Source organism: Amia ocellicauda, chromosome 1 (genome assembly GCF_036373705.1).
Source record: "Amia ocellicauda isolate fAmiCal2 chromosome 1, fAmiCal2.hap1, whole genome shotgun sequence".
Lineage (NCBI taxonomy): Eukaryota > Metazoa > Chordata > Actinopteri > Amiiformes > Amiidae > Amia > Amia ocellicauda.
In genome coordinates this window covers 31,825,696-31,849,139 of record NC_089850.1, presented here as the reverse complement: position 1 = coordinate 31,849,139, position 23,444 = coordinate 31,825,696, and the positions used below count along the sequence as shown (strand labels likewise).

The window sequence follows — 23,444 nt, the reverse complement described above, 5'->3', positions numbered from 1 at the left end:
AATTAAATAATAAAATACACAATATTATAACTACGACTAACACATTTACAATAGTCTACAATATAAGGCCCTAGCTAAGCCTTACATTTTTAAATGCACAATATGCATTATACATGGGTGTATAAAACAAACAAAAATAAACTTTTTAAATAAATAGTACACGTATAGGATAGCCTAATAAACGAATAAATAATATAGTGAATTGTCCACCAGAGAAAAACTACAAAACCCACAATGCTTTGGGCTGGCATGAAAACCGGAAGAAAGGAAATAAACAAGGAAATAATGTGCAATGAATCAGAGATGGGGAGTCTCCCAAGTCTGAATACTTGGCGATGCCAACTGCGGTAGTTTTGAAAGAACAAGCTTATGAAGTGCTTATTATTATTCAGTTTTAATATTACATTGTACGCTGATGATGGAACGAGCGATGGAGCAACTGAACGTGCAGCTGAACAGGCTGACCCGCTCCCTGCGCAGAGCCCGCACCGTGGAGCTGCCCGAAGGTAGGGACCCCAAATAACAACACGACATCAAGACAGCACTTTCAGAGCCTAGCCAGACCCTTTGACTGTAGTAAATGTGCCGCCAATGTTGAAAAGCTGCGGTGCGATACTGCGGTGACATTGCTGAAGTGAAAACGGTGTGTAGGCATGCCTTCTGAGTCGAGCTGTTTTATATATTTATTTTTTGATTGAACCATCTTGATAAAAGCTTGAAATGATAAGTATAATAGCAATATAAATCAGAATCATTATAATCTATAGGATGCAGAAATTGGCACAATTTAGTTGCCTGAGACTTATGTTAAAGATTTCCTAGGAAGTACTATTTCAGGCCTAAGATATAAACGTGAATTATTATTAATACTGTTATTATTATTGACATACTTGGAAAGTTACACGTGGTAGTGTTGTAAAGTGGTTTACTAAAAACTACAATAGCACCCAACATTATATAGAGAACATATTGCACTAGATAGTAAATAGAATACATTAGAATCAGAACGGTTGGATGGAGAGCATGTAGAACTAAAGGAATGCAAAAGTTGCAGGTGATTGTTTTTCCTTAATGTGCAGTTACAGGTAGTGTTGAACTGCTTACCAGTTTATAAATTACAGAGCATAGAAGTGAAGCAGACAGGTGTCTGGTGGTTGTCAGAGATGGTGCAGTCAACTGAAACCAGTTAAATCAGTAAATAGTACAGCTGCATATGTAGAACTTGATGCATTTGTAGTTGATGCTGTAATATTATGCTATTGATATTATAATATCTGTAGTAGCAGTGATATCAGTGTAAAGAATGTCACGTCTGTGACTGTGCATACAAGGGACCTCTATAGTAGAGCTTAGGAGATCTCCTGCCTTTACTTCTTGAAACACAGAATGTTTTGTATGGATTGTTAATCATTTGCTATTTTTAGCATAACATGACTGAAAAGAATATCAAACACATGAATGTTAGAAGTTAAGTACCGCTACATTTGATTGTCTTACAATAAAGGCACCCAATATGTGGAAAATGTAGACTCATATCAGCACCTAAAGGGTACTAACTTGACCCTCCTTTGTACGCCTATTTAATTTTGGATGCCAAGAATCCATCTGTCAGACTCGCAATGCATCTTTTCTTCCTTCATTACTTGTTTGCTACATTATTACTAATTATGCAATATTAATATAGCAATGTAATAGGGGCATCATTTCTATATAGGTTGTTATAGGCTACGGGTTGTTCTCTGAAGGCAAAAGCAAACAAAGCCAAACGTTATCTAAACAATAACACAACTGAACATTCAACTTTAACTGAAAACGTTAAAGAACAGAACAAAACATATCTCTGAAGTTTTAGGTATGTTGATTGACTGGTTTTCCCCTTGTGTGCTTTACTGTTTTTCTACTTCCTTGTCGAGGAAGAAGTTGCGCTGTGAATCACATTTACACAGAGTAGATTATTAGAAGGAACTAAGATTGCACTTGGATGCATGAAGCTGATGATACAGATGTGGCTGAAAGTATTGGTACCCTTGCATTTTATTCAAATAATGCACCATTCGCCCTAAAAAGTCTTGAAATTAAAAGATCTTTTGTCATCCATATATGCATGTTTTTGGTTTTGCAAGTGGAACAAAACAAAAAAACTGTGAAAAGAACTGAATTCTTGATTATTCTATAAAGACATTCTAAAGTGGCCTGGACAATATAATTGATACCCTTTAGAAGTTATATGAAATCAATGTATTGTAGTGATACCTCAAGCAGACCATTCTCTTTTAATTAGTATCACAGGTGTCTTCAATTGCATTATCTCATTCAGCCAGTTTAAATGGAGTAAAGTACTCACTCTGCTGTTTTGTGTCACTATGCGTATCACACTGAACATGGAAAAGAGATGGAAAACCAGAGAGTTGTCTGAGGAGGTTAGAAAGGAGGTAATAGCCTTGCATGGTCCTACAAGACCATCTCTAAAGAGCTTGATGTTCCTGTGAGCACTGTTGCCTATATTATTAAGAAGTTTAAGGTCCATGGGACTGTAGCCAACATCCCTGGACGTGGCCGCAAGAGAAAGAACCAAGGAAATCCTCAAAACAGATTCAAGCTGACATTCAAGCTCAAGGTGCAACAGTTTCAAGTCGCACCATCCGTCGCTGTCTGAATGAAAATGGGCTCCATGGTATAAGACCTCTCTCTAAGAGAGAAACACAAAAAAGCCCGACTGGAGTTTGCCAAAATGCATGTGAACAAGCCACAGTCCTTCTGGGAGAATATCTTTGGACAGACGAAACAAAAGTAAAACATGTTTGCAAAAAGGTAAATCATAACAATTCCATGTTTACAGGAAAAAAAATGAAGCTTTCAAAGAAAAGAACACCAACCCTGCCCGTAAAACACGGAGGAGGCTCAGTGATGTTTTGGGGTTGCTTTGCTGCCTCTGGCACTGGGTGGCTTGAATTTGTGCAGGGCACGATGAAATCAAAAGACTATCAAGGCATTTTGGATCGAAACGTACAGCCCAGTGACAGAAAGCTGTGTCTCATTCACAGGTCATGGGTCCTCCAGCAAGATAATGACCCGATGCATACCTCAAAAGCACCCAAGAATTGATGAGAAGAAAACATAGGACCATTCCGAAGTGCTCTTCTATGAGTCCTGATCTAAATCCCATTGAACCTCTGTGAAAAGAGCTGTAACTCGCAGTTGGGAAAAGGCACCCATCAAACCTGAGAGAACTGGAGCGGTTTGCTGAAGAAGAGTGGGTCAGACTACCAGCCAAGCAGTGTAGAAATCTAATTCAGAGCTACAGACAGTGCTTGATTGCAGTTATTGTCTCTATAGGCTGTGCAATGAAATATTAGTTTAAGTTATTTATTTAAGTTAGTTATTTTTGTCTGTGCCATTTTAATTTGTTTTACTATTTAAAGTAATATCTTATGTCATAAATCAAAAGCAAAGTTTGTGTTCTTTTGAATGTGAAATAAAGAATGGTGGATACCAAATACTGTTGTCAATTTCTACTTAGTTCAGAGAAAATTGTGAAGGGTACCAATACTTTTGGCCACGTCTGTTGTTCACACCTTTTTTCCGACATCTCTTATTACTAATAAAGCAAGGAATAGTGTTTCCCCATTTGCTACATAGCATGTCAAAAGTTCATTTTTTTTACATAGTTTACTTGGAGAGTATAGTTCATTGCAGAAGAAAAAAATGTTTCTCCAGATGTTGGTGTGGTAAAATAAATAATAAAAAGGGGTAACTGAAGACAATTAATCAAAACTACAAATTACACTGTCTTTAGTTGTATTGTATGGTAGTATTGATTATTATTAGTTTTCCAAGTATCTGCAAGGTTGATTTCCTGCATAGAATGAATGATCCTGTTCAATTCTGATCATTCATATCCTGTATGTGACAACAGTTTCTGCTTTGGCCTGGTTGAAGTGATTCAGATAAATACATTAATAAATTAAAGTTATATCAAGTAGGATGTCATCTTAGCATCACTACCCAGGGTATGATTGCTACTGGCTCTTTTAGATAATTTGTTCTGCAAAGTCACATCTTTCTTTGTTTCAACATCCAGTTTAGGTCAAGAAAATATGTAGAAAACAGTCCATGAAGTTCCTTAAATGGGTAGTCCTTTACAAATTTCCATTAAATCAATAATCCCAAAAGCATTTTTAAAGTCTTTAACTTTGTTCTGATGAATTGTGGAGAAGTTTGAGATTCTTGGGCTTTAATTTAAGTTTAAGTTAATTGTTTATGTTATGCAATTAAAATGGAATATTGATCCAGTAATATAACACTGCAATTTACCACACAAAACCCATATCTGTGGTTCAAACATTATCTTTAGATAATGCAATCTGAATCACATGCGACTGTGCTGCAAACCTGAAGCCTTTGACCCCCTGCGATTTCTTAAACACACGTCAATCAATCTGCAATTAAAAATTCTGAGCATTTCAATAGAACATCCCATAGAGTAGATGAATGAAAATCTTAGACCCTATATTTGGGTTGTCCTGATTGATCATGGAATGACATTTTTGCAAATGGCAACAGTAGGCTACACAATAAAACACGTCCAGGTGGAGGTTGTATTCATTTTGTGAGGTGTGCATTTACAGAGTGGTCCTGCTGGTCAATTTCACTTCGTGTGGAGCAGTACTTTAAACAAACTCTTTATATGCTTCTGTTGGTTTTACCTTACAGTGTTGTCAGCAGTAAGCCACAGTATTTACACCTTCCAAGACTCAAGATAATTATCTGTTAGATACCTTGACAACTAATATATCACATACCACCCACAGAAAAAAACAGCTTCTGCCAGTGGTTAATGCCACTTTGCGTCTTTTTTTCCCCTCTTAATCTGATATAGTGAAGTATTTTGCCAACATCTGGCTTCCCTTCATTTAGTTTGTGTATCATTCCTAATTATAATATAACTCACAGCATCTCTGGGTGTTCTTTTTTTTCTGCTAAAATATAAGAATGCCCACGGGGAAGGCTATAGGACGGTCTTTGAATTCCATTAAATAGTGAAAGTCAGTAATTACTCTTTAGAGAAAGATCTTTCAACATTATGTGGAATTGGATGTTACGACAAATTTGATGACTATCAGTTGGCCTTGGCTTTTTATGAGGTAGGTGGGATAGGCCTAATTGATTTCTAACCCTTTGTAAGTACTCAAGACTACATGATTCACATTACACAAAGAGAACACTCCCTTTCTCACTTTGTTGTTTGATTGTGTAATATTCTAGTTTTAAACCAACTTTTTGGACAATGGCTCTATTAAGTATACAAAGTTGTCCTGTATTTGTAATTCAATCCACTCTGTTTCTTGGAACCTCATGTAAACTGCCTTTAATTTTTGGAAGACAGTAGGCCCTATTTTGTAGTTTATTCAGATTTTAATCCACATAATTAGTGCTGTGTTGCAAGTTTATTTGAAAGTTTATGATTTAACTCTTAAAATGATCAAACAATGATTTTCCTATTCTAACACAATGAGCAAAAACGATAATGCCTTTTATTAATAATAACTAAACACCTGCATTTTCACTACATTATACATTTGATTTTTTTTTTATCAATTATTGGTTTAATATGAGTTAAGTTTATTTTGCAAAGGTGGAATTACAATTGTCACAGTGATGCTTTACTATTAGCAGATATTGTAATTTGTTGTGTTGAGCCCTTTGTAATTGCCCATATTGGTTGAATTTGTGCAGCTTGATTGATCTCTTGAGGTTTCCAGTTGGGGGGATCAGCTATTGCTTGATTTAGCAGGATGTATTCTATTAATTAATCAGCTAATTATAGAAGTATTGCTGTATTTCATAACTTTAACTATAGCTAGTGCAAATAGTGTAACGTCACTGAGGAAGAAGAATGGAATGATATCTGACTGTAGATCATGCAGACTTATTTCCCCTTTTTCCAAGTTATGGAGAGAATAGACCTTTTTCACTCACAATACTTTCCTCGTGTCTGTAATCTATATATTCAACTTGATAAGTCATATATCAAGCACAGCTGTCATCTGCTGTATATGCCCTGAGCCCTGAAGAAATCTAAAAAATTACATATGTACTGACTATATGCTGTACTGACTTTTAAACGCTATATTGTAGGAGAACCAAACTTTGCATAGGATATCTTTGCATAGGAAAACTTTGCGTATGCCCATGTAACCTTGAGTATACCTACTACTTCAGTCACCACTACAGCACTGGTTCTACTGATCTTTATAACTCTTATTGTGCATGATAATAAAATTTACTTAGATCTTAGATACACAGACAACAATGGTGTTTACCTTTAATTGTTTTTATGTTTTTATCTGGGAGTAAAGAAGAAACTACTGCAGTTGGGTTTTTGTGCTGTCGGATTTTTTTTCTCTCTCATAGTTTTGTTTATTTTTTGTCTGATTTCTCTGCCTTACAGCAGTTGTTTTTACACAACAAACATTGCTCTTTCGAAGGTCACTCATCTATCATTTTCTTTCATCTTTCTTTCATCTTTCTTTCATTATTTTTCTTTCTTTCCTTGTGTAGACTCATTCCTGCCAAGGGGCTGCAATGAAAATATGAAATATGAAAGTCATTGATTAAAAAAAAAAAAAAAAAAAGCTATATTTAGATACTTCTGTAATTAAGAATGGGAATACATTAATAGTTATTGTAGTTAATAACACGTATACATGTCTTAGATCTTGATTTTGTTTTGTGCAAAAGGAGCATAATTTGAATTAACCTACATGTGTTACAACAGCATGGTAATACTTAGTGAAAAAGTTATTAGTTTCATACAAATAATTATTATTTGTGGTTGTTATTTTGTGAATATTGGAGGCTTCATTTTTCTTGAGCTTTTTACAAATGAAGTTAGATGATGGGGAAATGAAGCTAGCCTAGGAAGCATCGATTTAAGATCTCACAAAATACTGGAAGAGGAAACTTGAGAGGTAATGACAATAACGATTTATGGTAAATTGGTGGTGACCTGAGAATGACTAGTTCCATTTATTTTGCTCCAGAGAAAATGGTGCTCTTTTTCTCACAGGGCTGTTTGCTGTATGAGGACCAGTCATTATCACAGCAGTCAGTTCAAGTGATAATTATAACCACGATTTGTCATGGTTAACTAAATGAGCAGTTATCCCCATTCAGAACCAAACTTAATGAAATCAAAGTACATTGGCTACTCTGCTGACTGATATACATTTGCTACATTCTATATAAATATATAAAACAATACACAATTAAATAAAATTGACTTTAAATTGGGAGAACAAGAAACATATTGTTAAATTGAATCAATGGATTCAAAGGTGCCATAGTGTAACTTCCAAAGGAAATATTCTCTTACCAGTAATTTCCTCATGTCATCTTTTATTATATTATTTCTAGAGTGTCCTTACATGCTTGAGTGTAATGTTATTTTTTTTATTTTTTTTATTAGTTTTATTATATTTTTGTTACTTTATTAATGCCTATAATTATGAGTTCCTACAGTTTTTTTCATTTTATATAATCTAAGAATTCAGCTTCCACTATACTCTCTCACAATGGGATGTTATGCAATACCAGCCATGACTATAATACAATCTACTAAAGGATTTGATTATCAACTTCAATGCAAAATATGTATTTCCCCCTACTGTTTTCTGTCCTACACCTTCTAGTGCTGTAAATGTTTAATCTCTCCTGACTTTTAACATTTTTATGCGTCACCCTATGTACTGTTAGACTGATAAAAGATCTAGCACTTATGGAGTCTTCTATAATAATGTTGATTAACTGAAGAATATAATTGAACTGATGTTTTTTTTGGATTGTCTTTGCAATAAATTCTATCACATTGTGCTTCTTCAAACTGTTTTTCTTCTATTAATCCTGTCTTACTTTTCAACAGATAATGAAACTGCTGTGTACACATTAATGCCTATGGTAATGGCAGATCAGCATAGGTAGGTATGATCTATTAGCAGCACGGTGCAGTTGATAAAATCAGTTACAAGGCACGTTAAAACAATAAGGCCATACATAATGGAGTTTCCTGGTGTACTTAAAGGTGGAGTTATTTTGTGTCTATGATGTTCCTGAGATCAGTAGCGAAATGTGAAAATTTGATAAATGTATACCAGCAAATTTGACATGGAAAATAATACAAAAATTAAAAACACTAGAGTGTAAATTAATTTACCTGGTCGACAACAAAATGGTTGAAAGGAAAATAAACAGAAAACTGGTGATGAAAACAATAGTAATTATCAGAAAAATGTAAATGTGAGAGCTCCTCTGCTGTAGCTGTAAATTACATGAGCATGAAAAAAATATTTGAAACAGACTTTATTCAGTGAATCCGTTCTGTTAGCAAAAGCCAATGTAAATTCACACAAGGTTTTATTTTAATCATTTGATAACAATGGCAACCTGTCATGCAACTCCGGAAACTGTATATAATTTTTTGTAGCAATTTGTAATTTTGTGGCATTGTGTAGGGTACGGATAAGAAACGAATAGTTTATTCTTCCTTATGAAGATCCATTAAAAACACAAAAAATAAGTATTACAGTGATAAGAAAATTCACATGTACAATTTATTGCCTCAGATGAATTCCATTCAATTCCAAAATCTATTCTTGAGATGTGTATAAGTTCTTCCTAATATTTAATGTAACATTGGTATTCTACTTTTTGAAAAATATTAATATTAAAAAAAAAAAGATGTTTAATCTGTTCTATTTAAGATTTTTTCGATTTCTTTTGCTCCCAAGGTCAGTTACAGAATTACTTTTAAACTCAAAGTTTGATGTCAATTATGCTTTTGGACGTGTGAAGAGAAGCCTGCTACACATTGCTGCTAAGTAAGAAGTGCTATTTATAATATACATGTATTTGTGATTTTTAAAAAACGACATCCCTTTTGATGACTTTTGATTACTGTGCAATTCTGAAATAGTAGCACAAATGTTAATGCCAGATTATGAACCTTTCTGAGATGAGATGCCTTACCTTTAGACAGCGCTCTGTTTGTGATGAACCTCTGACAGATGCTACTATAAATGCAAATGCCAGATAAGAGTTAATTTTTGACTTGCATCCCTAGCATTTTTGTTCTTGGGAAGGTTTAGTACATGATACTCTATTCCTGCAGGAGCCTTTCAGACAAAACACACTGTATCCAGACATGTGAATGAATTATGGCTATTTAATTACATGAAAGATCATTAATATACATATACAGTATATGGTAAAATACTTTAAAGTAGCAGTTTATGGCAATAGATAAAATATTTGATTGTGTCCAGTATCCACTTTCATTTTAGATTAGAATTGTAATATAAACCAAGCAATTCAGATTCTTATACCCAACTTTTTGCAGCTGTTATGAGGATTGTTTTAGGCATATCTTTGCATATACACAATTATTTGAATAGCTTTGTTTTACAAATGACTGATGTTTTTATTGTTTTTAATTATGTCCTTCACTCGCCTTTTGCAGCTGTGGCTCAGTGGAGTGCCTTGTATTGCTCTTGAAGAAAGGTGCCAATCCAAACTACCAAGACATTTCGGGGTGCACACCACTTCATTTGGCAGCGCGAAATGGGTATGAACTGCAGATTTTTTTATTTCTTTCCAGTGTTAGTATTGTTTAATTAGCTTGGGATTGTGCTTGTTAAATGTTCGCATTGTGTTTGTTTATTTTCAACCTACCAGACACACCTATAGTATGGCCTTTTGGGACAAGGGTGCTCCTAATGATTACAAAGACAATTCCTTTTAAAAATGTGTTTCAGTAATTGAATATACTACTTCTCTCTTTAAATAAAATTAATTTTCTATCTTAGAATAATAGTCTCCTCTTAATAGCAGTGTCATTGCAGAAATGTTTTCTTATTGAAATATGCAACCTCGAGGAGTCACATTGTGTTTTCTTTACTCTTTATGTTACAGACAGAAGAAGTGCATGGGTAGGTTATTGGAATACAATGCAGATGTTAACATTTGCAACAATGAAGGATTAACAGCTGTAAGTGTGATTCTTCTAATTCAACCTCTTTTTTAAATTGATTTTACATTCCTTTATTATTATATTGAACTATCTCTTATTGATATTGATTAAATCTCTTATTTAAAAATGTTTCTTAAAAATCAAAAATTGCATGATTAAAGTACAGATTTTTTTCTTTAATAAATAATCCTTAGTAAACTGCTCTTTGAAATATGAAAAGTCATTACTTTTTTTTTCAATACTATTTTCTCTTGAGTGACGGTAATCCAAAAAGTCGCTTTATAACATTCTGTATAAGTTCTTTGTTGAAGTTGCAGCTGCCAGCTACAGAAAGTATTTTTATCTTAATCGTCTGTGGCCTTAACATTCATTAACATTTCAGATCCACTGGCTGGCTGTCAATGGCAGAACTGAACTTCTCCATGACCTTGTGCAACATGTCACCAATGTAGATGTGGAAGATGCAATGGGGCAGACAGCACTGCATGTGGCCTGTCAAAATGGACATAAAACGGTACATCTTTGGTATTTTATGAGGAGAGTGGATGCTTGCACATTATCCTTGCTTCTTTCCTTTAAGGAACATTAAACATAATGTGTACAAATATACATCATTGTTAGTATTGGCTAGTGGAGGCTCTTTGTGAAACTAATTACTATCCACAAGCTATATGGGTCATGCAGAGGTATGTACCCTTTTAGAACTGCAGGAATACATTGACTGAGAACAATGAAATTTAGCATTTGGGAAATCTTTTCTTTCTGACTAACAGAAGGCTAAGTGTTGAGCAGATTATTGTATTCTTACAGTCGGCTGACATGCCCAGTTCTTGTCATCAGTGTTGACATTAATTCTCTGTCATCTTTCTTTTTCTTTTTTTTTTTTCTTTTTTTCCCTGTTGGAGGACATCTTTTAAACCATCAATTCCAAAAGTGACCTCCTCCTAAAATATTTGTGAAAAATATGACTCTTAAAATAGTATCACCATCTTTTACTGCTGGCAGGCTAATTTATCTTACGTTAATGAGAGCATTTATGAGTCTCGGAGCCTTACCGGAAATCTCAGAAAGGATGCAGTGAAAGTAAAACTCAGATGTACAGTTGTTTGGAAAATGACTGTTTCTGTACAAGGATTATACTTGCTTTAATGTCAATACTCACTTGTGTGTGGTTATTTTTATTTTATGTGATCGGTTGTTGGATATTCAGTAAAATCTGTGTAGCTACTTTCTTTTCTAGACTCGGTTGTGTGAGTGATATGTTTGAAGAAAACATTAATTATTCAAAAATCTCTGTGCCCAGTATATCGTGAAACAAATGGCATTTATGGCCAAGTTACTAAGACACTTTTGGCTCAACTAATTTAACAAGGTTCTGCATTTTGTAAATTACAGCAGGGTCTTATACTTTTCTAAGCAATTAGGGATAATGAAAACAGTGGCAACTTACTTTCATGGGTAATGAGAAAAGTTTAAGGTAAGATTATTTCAGATGCAACTTTCACCACCAAATTCATTGAACGCTGTCGGATATAGTTTCTGCTAATGATACAATGGCTTTTTAAAAGATAGGAGGAACTCACCCATGGATCATTAGAGGCACCTCTTTAATCTTGCTAGGCTACCCATATGCTTATCTTCTGTTTGGTTCCCCTTAGGAAGAATTCATTTACATTTGTTAAAGAATGAGAGAAAAAAAAAAAGTTTATTTCTTTGATTACTTTTTGTTGTGTATTTGTTCACAGACAGTACTTTGTCTATTGGACAGTGGTGCAGATATCAACAGACCAAATGTTTCAGGAGCAACCCCTCTGTACTTTGCATGCAGGTATGAAAAAAAAACAAAAGAATCTCGAGAATTGTTGCTCAAAGGAAAGTGTAATATGCCGATTCATGAATATATGCAGCATTGAATTTTAATTGCTTGTTAGCTCGGAAATAACTGGCATAGATTTAGTACCACTGTGACAAGTTGTTCCTTTTATAAAGAGAGACCTGGCATGAATCTGACTTATTGTTTACTATAATTTAAGCACTGTTAAGGGAAATGTAGTGTTGTCTTACAAAGGTGCTGCAAAATACTTCCAGAAAATAAATTAAGTGCAGTTCTACCTTATCCTTGTCAAATGAAACTGCCACAGTGCTCCAGATGTGTTTGGTACAGTGATTTCTAACAACATGTTTTTGTCACTTAAATGGAATTTTAAATACAATATACTTACTCTCCTGGTATTGTAAGCAACAGCCAATACCATAATTTGCTGTAACTAGATCAGTGCATCATATTTCAAAGATCTGTCAATGAACACCATCTCAAGCAAGTCTGTTCTTCTCATCTGTGAAAAAGTATTGGGCTCTGTCAATCTGACTTTTGTGAGCTGCATCAGTATGGTAGGATAAATCTGCAGGGTATTTAAGAATAATGAATTATTTCTCTCTTTGTATGGGTGTCTGTATGTAATACGACTGAAATAAATTGGGCCAGATTGTCATTATATTTTAAAACTAAAATTAGACTGTGTATTTTAAAAAGAGGAGAGATACAATTATATGACTTTGAGTCACTGTACTAGATCATTCTAATTAAAAAAAAAAAAAAAAGTATTTAATTCGTAATTAATGTTAATGTAAATGAGTAACCCATCATGCCAACCACCATTGTAGAATATTCCCTTGCATTTGGATCGATTTATCTCCAGTTTCTACATGCCAACAGTTGAGGACACATATGGCGAGTGAAAAATATGATCCATATAGTGAATTGAACTCTCATCAGCACAGGGAAAATTATTATCCTCTAACTACTGTATTCAGTAGGTATGCCATCTCATAGGCCAAAAAGCAGACTCCAGGACAAACAAGTTGGCGTCGCTGTTCACCATATATCTAGTCAAATCTGTTTATTGTCAACCTGCCATACGCCCTGACAGATGGCATCATTTTTTCAAGTATGATTCTGGTTATAGTCACATAAAAATATCATCATTATGCAAATTTTATTTATTTACCCCCAACCCTTAACCCTAAATGAAAGGTACAGATGGATCATCTGTCAGAATTGTCCCACTGTATTTCAGTAAAGAATAAAGAATATTTGTTTCCAGGACATATTCTTTTAATGATGAAAGACTGAATGCTGTGAAATGCAGATCAAAGTGATATTGAGAAGGTTGCAAAAAATCCTATCAGGCATTTGGATACTTTTATTGTCATTGCATTGAAACTGAGACTGTATGCGTATGACTTTTAAAACCCTGAGATGCCTTTAGTGCAATGCAGAAAAAAGCATTGCACTGCTGTAAAAGTAAGGCTGTTTTTTTTTTGTTTTATGCTTTGTGTTTCATACAGCCATGGGCAACGGGACACAGCCCAGATCTTGCTGTCAAGGGGAGCCAAGTACCTGCCAGACAGAAATGGGATAACTCCACTGGATCTCTGTGTACAGGTGTGACTAGAGCTCTTCTTTATTTCAATGCTCTACAGGACTTCACCTTTTTCACTCATGGGGACTCTCTTAAGTGGCCCTTTCAAGCAATGCCAGACTGGAGGTCCTCAGCTATCACTATCTTTCATGAACTCATTATTCAGTCTGCAGTTTCCAGGATTCCAGATTTATATAGCTGTGGTTAAACAGAAACAGAAAGTGAAATGTGAAATGTTCCATGGGTTTGTCTGAATCAGTTAGTAAGATTTTCCACATTATTATTTTTTGTCCTCTGTTATGGCATATATCTGTTATTATCTATTATATAGTTTTCTTAGTATGTGTGGGTACTTTTGCATTTTAACCAGTCTATCCCACACACACAGGTCAGATTCACTTTGAGGCAGTAAGTAATTGCATATGCACATAGACTTACATGTATGTTTGTTTTTCAGGGGGGATATGGGGAAACTTGTGAAATTTTAATCCAGCACCACGGGAGGTTATTCCAGACCCTTATCCAGATGACACAAAATGATGACATAAAGGAGAATATGGTACAGCATTTTAATTGATTGACATATTGCAAGTACATTTTGTGTACTTCAAATGGACATTAATTTTGTATCTTTATTTTCTCTTCAGCTTCGCCAGGTTTTAGAGCATGTTTCTCAGCAAAGTGAAAACCAGTATCAGAAGATTCTCACAAGCCTTGCAGAAGTTGCCACAACAAATGGACATAAACTTTTAAGGTAACCGACTAACTTTCCTGCCTAAACTCAATTTAGGTGTGTTTGAGTGTTTGACCAAGTTTGATTGGCACCCAAAACAAAAATGTTACCACTTTTAATGTACGTATTTGTGTTACATATATATTTAAACGTATGTAAGTGAAATTAAATACTATTGATACAGTGATTTAATTATCATTTTGTCTTTTTTTTCTTCTCTTGTAGTTTATCAAGTAGTTATGAGGCTCAGATGAAGAGTCTTTTGAGAATTGTAAGGATATTCTGCCATGTGTTTCGTCTTGGCCCTTCTTCGCCTAATAATGGAAATGACATGGGTTACAATGGCAATAAAACACCGAGAAGTCAAGTGTTCAAGGTCAGAAAAGTATATGACGTTAGGAAGAATGACGTTATTGGAGTTAAAGAGATCGGTTTCAAAGAGCATGCAAACATTTATCAGACTTCTCCTGAACAGGAAGTAAGTTTTGGAGCACACCCCCCCATGCTTTCTCAGTAATTGGAGATCTTCTCAACACATTATCTTTCATGATTATTTTCCTGTTCTGTCTTTTAATATTTCCAAATTCCATTTTGAGATTTTCATATATATATAATATATATGCACACACATATATATAGTCTTGGTGAAAATTGACAACTGCATAATATCCAGTCACTGTAGATGTTTAATATGTCCTTCACCTGCAATACAGGCTCAAATAATTTGTTGATAAGTTGATAACCTTTCTATATTTCTGCATGTCTGTGTGCTGAAAAGAGATTCTATTGAAGATGTTTCCATTCCCAGTGTTTTTAATCATATGAATGAGCTAATGGGTTTGATGGTTAATCACTTCTGCTCTCCCTAATTTTGCAAGTTAGCAATATATATATATATATATACACACACACACACACACACACACAGGTTTAATCTATTCCCTTACCTTTTGTTTCTCTTGGACTTTCACACTGGCTCTTTATATCTCATAACTTTGGGAATCACTGTTCCACTTCTCATTAACACACTGCAGGGTGAAATATTTCTGGCATTCTTTTGAATGGAAACTGAGAAAATACATTTTTAAAATGCCTGTTGGTTTGTTAGCTGCATAAATAACGTACTGAATAATATATGCCTGCAATGTGAAGAATGTTGGACTGAATTTCTGTTAGCGATGCAATTAAGCTCATATAATTGAATTAATAGTGCTGCCTAAAATGCCCTTGAAAAATGAGAACACATCGATACATGTGTTACGATTCTATTTTCCTAGTCGTTTTTATTTTTTGCTTTCTTTATTTACCTTCACACTTTGTATCCAAGTCACTGTTATACATCTTCTTCCAAGCTGCAGTGAAACATATTGTCCTGAAGAGGGCACTAATGGCTAAGCATTAAGGGTCATAATCTTACAGGTTTTGTGCTATTCTACATGAGATCTGGATGTTTTTTTATTCAAAGCCATGAAATTCACATTTTCCACAATTAAATTCTTAAACAGATGTTTTGAAATGCTAATAGGAAGCCTATACCCAAGTGTACTGTTAAATCTTATCTCTGTAAATGTGCATTAAAGATTGAAAGCTGAGCAGAGAAGAACAGGTTGTAGTCAAGTTGTAGTATTATCAGAAATAAAATGTCTTGCAGAGGGTCATAACATCACTTTTGTTATTATTTCTCTCCTTAAAGCCATTGGAATTGCTCTGGCACTCTCTTGATGAATGGCTGGTTTTAATTGCTACAGAACTGGAGAAGAACAAAAGGGATCCAGATTCAAGTGCCAACAACATCAGCTCAATCTTTCTAAAGCAAAGAGAGGTTGACTCTTCTGCCTCCTCTCTAGTGGGTGACAATGGCACATTCCCCCAAGCAGTCACACCCACAAGCCCGGGCAAGCGGGATCCAGAGGCTATCATTGAGGCCCCGGAAACCTACGCTGATGGCGAGGACGTCATTTCTATGACAGCCAACCGCCTCAGTGCCGTCATCCAAGCCTTCTACATGTGCTGCTCCTGTCAGATGCCTCAGGGGTAAGAGCTTCCAAGAACTTGGTACTGCTTTCAGGAACAAGGAAAAGGCATGTCTTCCTAACTTTGTAGATCTGCATTGCTCTGATAACAGATTACTCTCCTTCAGAGTACTACTCTCCTTCAGAGTACTACTCTCCTTTAAAATGATCAAGGTTGGCCCTTAATTTTACCAGTGTAATGTCACTGGTTCCAGTTAATGCTAAGAAAACGAATCAAATAGGCACTGTATATTTACAGAAAGTCTAACTGCAATACCTAAAAAATCCCTCTTTTTCTCTTTGTAATTATGGAGGAGTGTAATTGCTTATCAGATCTGTATTGTTTATAAAATGAAGAAACCTTGCAAGCACTTCTCTGGTGTTAGCACTTTAAGAGCCGTCCCTCAGCTCCACGGAGAGAAGGCCGCCAGCATCCTCCCTTGGAAGTCACCCAGCCGCTCGGTCAATAAGAAGTGACCCCACTCAAACCTATTAACTTCTTTCACTCATACAGCACATGGTGTTAGGATCTTTCTCAAAATGAATTCAGCAAGGACCGGAGCTAGAATGAAGCAAGGTCACAGAATTCTAAGACCAAGTTACATATTTCTGCAATGAGTGAGGTTCAGATTACTTCAGTAAGCATGCGAAAAACAGACCAGACATAATTCCCCCCCTTTATCCTGCTGGGTATATTTCTACCAATTGTTGATATAATTATAATTCTATTTACCTAAAGTGGATGCACAGTAACTATTTCATTTTCACTACATGGCCAAAAGTATGTGGACACCTGCTCGTTTGAACATCATTCCAAAATCATGGGGATTACTATGGAGTTGGTCCCCCCTTTGCTGCTATAACAGCCTCCACTCTTCTGGGAAGGCTTTCCACTAGATGTTGGAACATTGATGCAGGGATTTGCTTCCATTCAGCCACAACGTTTGGCCATGTAGTGTACGTCTATACGTGTACTGTTGCCTTTTACTCTGCCCTATGGACTATTTTATTCCGAGATAATCAACAGACTGAGGTAGTGGCATGAAATTCAGTATGCAAATGTATTTACAATAACAATCACCTCTTCTGATGCGGCTGCTTGATGAACTGTCTAGTGCTGCTCAGAAAGGATATTTGATCTGAGAAATGCTCTTTGAGTATAATCTCTTGTAAAATGAATGCTTCTTATGACTGCCCAAAAACACTTCAATAATATAAAAAAGATACCTTTCATGTACACTTAAAAATTTAAAAAATGTAATTAAATAGGTGGTATTTCTTTCTTGGTAGCTATTATCTTATCTTACTATGGTAAAAATAAATGTCTTGAAGGGTTCTAGGAAATCAACTCGAACAACACGACTCAGAAGATAAGATGAGTGTCCCAGTTGCCCGTGAATATTTGTGTGAAGAGGAGCCTCTATCTTTTGATCTTAAAACACCTTTGCTTAATTTCCCTGTGTTCTGCACTCCTATTTTGTATAATGAATTATTCCTTGGCTTAATTTTTACTAATATGATCTAAAATTTTGAATACCATAATCTAATCCCCAGGTAATCTCTTTTGTTTAGTTAAAGCACTCACTAGACTAGTGCATAGACTCCCAGCATTTGAACAAATAATTGAATGTTCACACTCATAGAATTAGTAATAATATAAATATTTTTTTTATTTTTTTTTATTTAAAGTCTTCTTGGAAGTTACAAATCAGCTAACATATTTAGCCCTCAGTGTTTTTGGAATAACATTTTCAAACCACCAATTATTTGTCATTATCGAGTACAATTTTGTAGTGACCATTCGTCCATCCTGAACGTCAAGTTTGCATAGTGGGTCTATTGCTAATAGGCATACCTTTCTTTAATTAAAAAAACTAACAAAAAACAAGTGTTCTGTAGAATGTGTTTATTTAATTGTCGGGTATATTATTATGTACGTTTACTTAACATTGTTTTGTAAATGCTGCACTAATATAATTCCAAACACCAAAGATTAATTGTTGCCTAACAATACTAATGTTTATATTTCTTGTGTAGAAAATGTAATTTCCCTTTCCCTGTCAAGTAGTGTGCTTCTGGTAATTATTGTACTGTGGTAAAAAAAAATAGTTCTAACTTTAATAATTTAATATTCACAGTTATCCATAGTGTGCATTATGCTCCTCTGACTGAATAAAATCCTAATTTAGTTTTGCTGGGATTGTAGTTTTAGATGCTTTAGATGTTTTATGTACACACATTTTAGTACTTCAAGGATAAAATGTGAATGAATGTACAATGTTTTTTTTGTGTTTTTTTTAACTGTAAGTGCAGTCTTTCCATATAATTACCATGCTTTTGCTTTGTAATGCAGAATGACATCTCCACGGTTCATAGAATTTGTCTGCAAGCATGATGAAGTGCTGAAGTGCTTTGTTACTAGGTGAGTGTTTGTCTCCGGTTTACAAAGTGAGACAACCAGAATATATTTATCTTGTCGGCTATCAATTAAATACAAATGACCTTGTGGTGTTTGTTTTTCAGAAACCCCAAAATAATTTTCAACCATTTTCACTTCCTCCTCGAGTGCCCTGAACTGATGTCCAGGTTTATGCATATCATAAAAAACCAGGTATGGCCCCCTGATTTGAATTCAGGATCTGTTGTGCTGAATAAGTCAATTTTCTCTAAGATTAAACGCCTGTAATCTAAAACTGCTCCATGCTTATCCTTTGAGGGTCAAGAGACAAATCTATAGACAGTGTTTATCAAATTTGAAGCTTAATGTCGCCTTTTTTTTCTTTCTACGACTCAGCTCTATTTAAAGTCAGCTATAATTGAAAAAAAACAAATGTTTTATGGGCTGGCTAATGCTGAACAAACAGATCCCACTATTCACAGTAGCATCTCACAGACTTGTTTTGCAGTCTTGCAGGTGTAAAGTTATTAAGCTGTCATCTTGCCTCCAAAAGGCTATCTATTTAAATCTCAAAGGGGAAGCTAATGCAGTTTTCTTTCTGCAGGTGCCACTGAGATCCACCAAACATTATCTGTCCCCTTTATAGAGTTAGTGATAAAAGCTAGGGTGTGTGTGAAGATTTGTGTGGGCTATCCCAGTTATCCCCATTATGGATTAAAGGGGTTGCTCAAGGGTTTAGAAATGTGAACTGCAGTATTAGAAACCAAACATTGCTAGTAAAGCCTAGAAAGTGACTGAGTATCGGAAAGTTTTGTAATAACTGTTCAGGATTATGATATTATATGTTTTAGAGTGTTTTAAGTCTTGATAGACTGATTTAGAGTTAATTCTATTTTTCTGTCTTCAATACAAACTTTAATATTAATTTTCCTACTTATGGAAAGCAAAACTTGATGCCTTTGGATGGATGTGAAGATGCAGCATTTAAATTACAAATTTAACCTGCTTCCCTTTCAGTGTTTTTTGAGTACCTTCTAGGAAATGGTATCTTGCCATCTATAATTTATTTCTTACTAGTGAATATTTTTCTGTTGCCAGTTTATTTTCCCTAACCAAATTAAGAAACATGTTTTCAGAATAAAACATAATTGAAAATTTCTTTTTTTTTCTTCATATTATTTCATTTTTTTTTAAATGTTTTCATTACCACAGAGTATCTCCAGTGTTCATTATTTAAAAGTGCCCGAACAGGGGCTAATTGTTTGAAATTAAAATGGTAAGCTCCCCTTGCTGAATTTGTGGTGGGTAATTAGCGTTCGGTAATGAGCTGTCATTTTTCATGTCCTTGTTTCCCGCAGCCATTCAAAGACAGATGCGAGTGGTTCTATGAGCATCTCCACGCTGGCCAGCCCGACTCCGATATGGTGCATAGGCCTGTCAATGAGAATGATATCCTCCTTGTCCACAGAGGTAATTCATAGATTTCAATCTTCATCAGCATTTTTATTGTGCTGAACCTAGGCTTCTAATGCACAAGTAATTACAATTATTTGATTGCCATATTATGTAATACATTGAACATTAAATATAAAATAATACATCTTTGTTAGACTTTGGTCAATAACAGAGTGATATTTTTACACCTTCAAATGTGTTTGCATAAAGTTATTGAAGCACTTTTGTACTTATAAATATGTGTGTTTATTTTTTAATAGTTTTCCCCTTAATTTCAAAAATGTTATTTATAATAGTTTTCATTAAATGTGAAATAATGTGAATAATTCATTCCTGTCTCAGAAATAGCTGTTTTAAATGCTAAAAAAATGATCTTTTGTGGTGTTTTCATCCTGGAAAAGACAGAAATGATGATCTATTAGAATTAACCAAATGCTTACTGTACTTGATAAAAATGTGCCTTATGTGCCTAAGTATGGAAAACTTAACATTTATTTTGTTAAAAATTCATGATTTGTGTGGTTTCAGAAGGGTTTAATCTCTGTAAGTCTATGAATCCATTATCTTGAAATGAAGGTCTGAAGAGCCTTTAGTTTAAAAGCACGTATAATATATACATGTTTTTGTTTGTCTTTTTTAAATAACTCATCCTGTAATGTTATAACATTTTAATTCCTGAAGTAGATGACAACAACACTTGGGTCTACAATAGATTGAGATATGTTTAGTACCACTTTCAGGAAACATTCATCAGTTTATCATGCATTGTGGCAGCTAGGTTGAACACCATCTGATGTGTGCTGAAGTCAGGGCAACATTTTTGTGGAGGCTTTCTGGACCAGTACTTACAGCCTACGGCTTGATAGATGCTTTGTATGGTTCATTTGATATGATGCCACTTTTAATATATTTAAAATGAAAGCTTTTGTTTTAATGCTTGTCATGTGCCTGAATTGTAGTATTAGGGAATATGACAGTATAAGAGTAAATTCAGCTTTGCAAACATGGGCCTAATATAGTTGTAGATGTTTGTGGGGGTGGGTTTCAGGAAGAGCTTCATAATCGCTTTCCTTCTTGTTTCAGACCATTTGCCAAATATGCAAAATCCTATTAGTGATAGACGCACATGAAGTAAAAAATGGCATTACACATCTGGGTCTTACATTATTTTAAATACGCCTTCAGTTTCGTTGGAGATTGAATAAAAGAATCTGGAACTTTGCTTCTGAAATTATCTTTAATGTCTTTTTCAGCATGTTGTGCAGCCACAAAACAAGCTGCATACAGAAATCATTCTGTGTAGTTTAATAGGGTCACCAAAGTCAAAACATTATTCTTTGTTAGTTATCTATGGAGTGCAAAATATATCCCCGGGGACAACATAATCCCATTACCTATGCACACATTTTTGGTGTCAAGCTCATCATATGTCCCAAAAGTGATGTAATTTCTATGTTGGCTTTATACGATTTTTGTGTCTCATTCTTTCAGTTTTCAAACCATCTGTACACTCAATTATTTTTGATATTCTTCAGATCCCTGCTAGAAGCTCATAATATCTTGTTCACTCTATACTACAAGCAGTATTCTTCAGCTCAGTTTGAAGGGTCTCTTTCAGTGGTTACCTGTTATAGACCTGGTTCAATTACATAATGAAGAGTTCTAGTGGAATGAAAACCAGATCGGTGACTCTTGAAGACCAGATTTAAGGCAGATATAAAGTCAGTACTAATAGACTAGTAGACCATTAGCTTTCGGGGATTGGCAACAGTTGTCTCATGTATCTCTAAACGGCATGTTATTCGTGGAATTATTTCAACTGAAAAACGCTATAATGGATATTTGACAGTCCCGTCTGTTGACATTTGTCTACTCACAGAAATGTAGTAAAATTCAGATTCAGTTCTAACAAAAATACACTGCTCAAAATAATTAAGGGAACACGTAATCATCACAGTATAACACCAAGTCAGTTAAACTTCAGGGATATCAATCTGTCCAGTTAGGAAGCCTAAGCGATTGTGAATCAATGTCAGCTGTTTTGTTGCAAATAAAAGGGAATGGTTTTGCAGGTGGTGGCCACAGACAATTGCTCTCTCCATATCCTTCCTGACTGATTCTTCTCTAGTCTTGCGTTTTGCTAGTGTCCTTGTCACTACTGGTAGCATGAGGTGGTACCTGCAGCCCATTCAGGTTGCACAGGTAGTCCAGCTCCTCCAGGATGGCACATCCATACGTGCCGTCGCAAGAAGGTTTGCTGTGTCTCCCAGTACAGCCTCAAGAGCATGGAGGAGATACCAAGAGACTTACTGGTATCTGCTCCTTGGTGCGAGGAGGAACAGGAGGAGCACTGCCAGTGCCCTACAAAATGACCTCCAGCGGTCTACTGGTGTGCATGTTTCTGACCAAACTGTCAGAAACAGACTCCATGAGGGCCCGCTGTCCTCTAGCGGGACCTGTGCTCACAGCCCAGCACCGTGCAGCTCGATTAGCATTTCGCCAGAGAACACCAGAATTGGCAGGTCTGCCATTGGTGCCCCGTTTTCTCTTTAGAGATGAGAGCAGTTTCACACAGAGCACATGTAACAGACGTGAAAGAGTCTGGAGATGCCGTGGTGAACGTTATGCTGCTTGCAACATCATCCAGCATGACTGGTTTGGCGGTGGGTCAGTGATGGTCTGGGGAGGCATATCCTTGGAGGGTCGCACAGACCTCTATGTGCTAGCCAATGGTACCCCGACTGCTTTTAGGTACCGGGATGAAATCCTCAGACCCATCATTAGACCTTACGCTGGTGCAGTGGGCCCTGGGTTCCTCCTGGTGCAGGACAATGCTCGGCCTCATGTGGCCAGAGTGTGTAGGCAGTTCCTGGATGACGAAGGCATCGACTGGCTCTCACATTCCCCAGACCTGAATCCAATTGAGAACCTTTGGGACGCTATGTACAGGTGCAATCGACGCCACCAAGAAGCGCCACAGACTGTCCAGGAGCTCACAGATGCCCATATCCAGGTCTGGGAGGAGATCCCCCAGGACACCATCCACCATCTCATCAGGAGCATGCCCAGACATTGTCGGGAGTGCATACAGGCACGTGGGGGCCATACATACTACTGAGTCACATTATGAGTTGCCATGATGAAATTCACGCAAGTTGGAACAGCCTGTGATTTCAATTGTTTACTTTGATTTTCGGTGTGAGTTTGAATCCAGCCCTCAATCGGTTGGCGATTTTGATTTCCATTGATCGTTGTTACATCATTTTGTTCTGAACGAATTACACAATGAACAGTAAAGATTTTGATCTTTAATATATTTCGTTCATCGAGATCCGATGTGTGATTTAAATGTTCCCATATTTTTTTTAAGCAGTGTATATACTTATTCCAATTAGGCATA

The 23,444-nt window shown here is 35.7% G+C and overlaps 1 protein-coding gene across 2 annotated transcripts in view; it reads left to right on the top strand.

The window, feature by feature from the left end:
* Nucleotides 1-281: 281 nt before the first annotated feature.
* hace1 (HECT domain and ankyrin repeat containing E3 ubiquitin protein ligase 1) overlaps nt 282-23,444 on the top strand; it is a 43,044-nt gene continuing 19,881 nt past the window's right edge. The window contains exons 1-15 of one of the 2 annotated variants that reach the window (XM_066701798.1): nt 282-506; nt 7,922-7,976; nt 8,787-8,876; nt 9,515-9,619; nt 9,967-10,042; nt 10,407-10,538; nt 11,770-11,852; nt 13,373-13,469; nt 13,904-14,005; nt 14,094-14,200; nt 14,405-14,555; nt 15,873-16,213; nt 18,545-18,613; nt 18,715-18,802; nt 19,948-20,059. In XM_066701798.1, the coding sequence (XP_066557895.1) occupies nt 416-506; nt 7,922-7,976; nt 8,787-8,876; nt 9,515-9,619; nt 9,967-10,042; nt 10,407-10,538; nt 11,770-11,852; nt 13,373-13,469; nt 13,904-14,005; nt 14,094-14,200; nt 14,405-14,555; nt 15,873-16,213; nt 18,545-18,613; nt 18,715-18,802; nt 19,948-20,059 (1,699 nt within the window). In that variant the 5' untranslated portion in view covers nt 282-415. Of the gene's footprint in view, nt 507-7,921; nt 7,977-8,786; nt 8,877-9,514; nt 9,620-9,966; nt 10,043-10,406; nt 10,539-11,769; nt 11,853-13,372; nt 13,470-13,903; nt 14,006-14,093; nt 14,201-14,404; nt 14,658-15,872; nt 16,214-18,544; nt 18,614-18,714; nt 18,803-19,947; nt 20,060-23,444 lie in introns of both variants that reach the window. The other variant, XM_066701789.1, reaches the window with a different exon arrangement.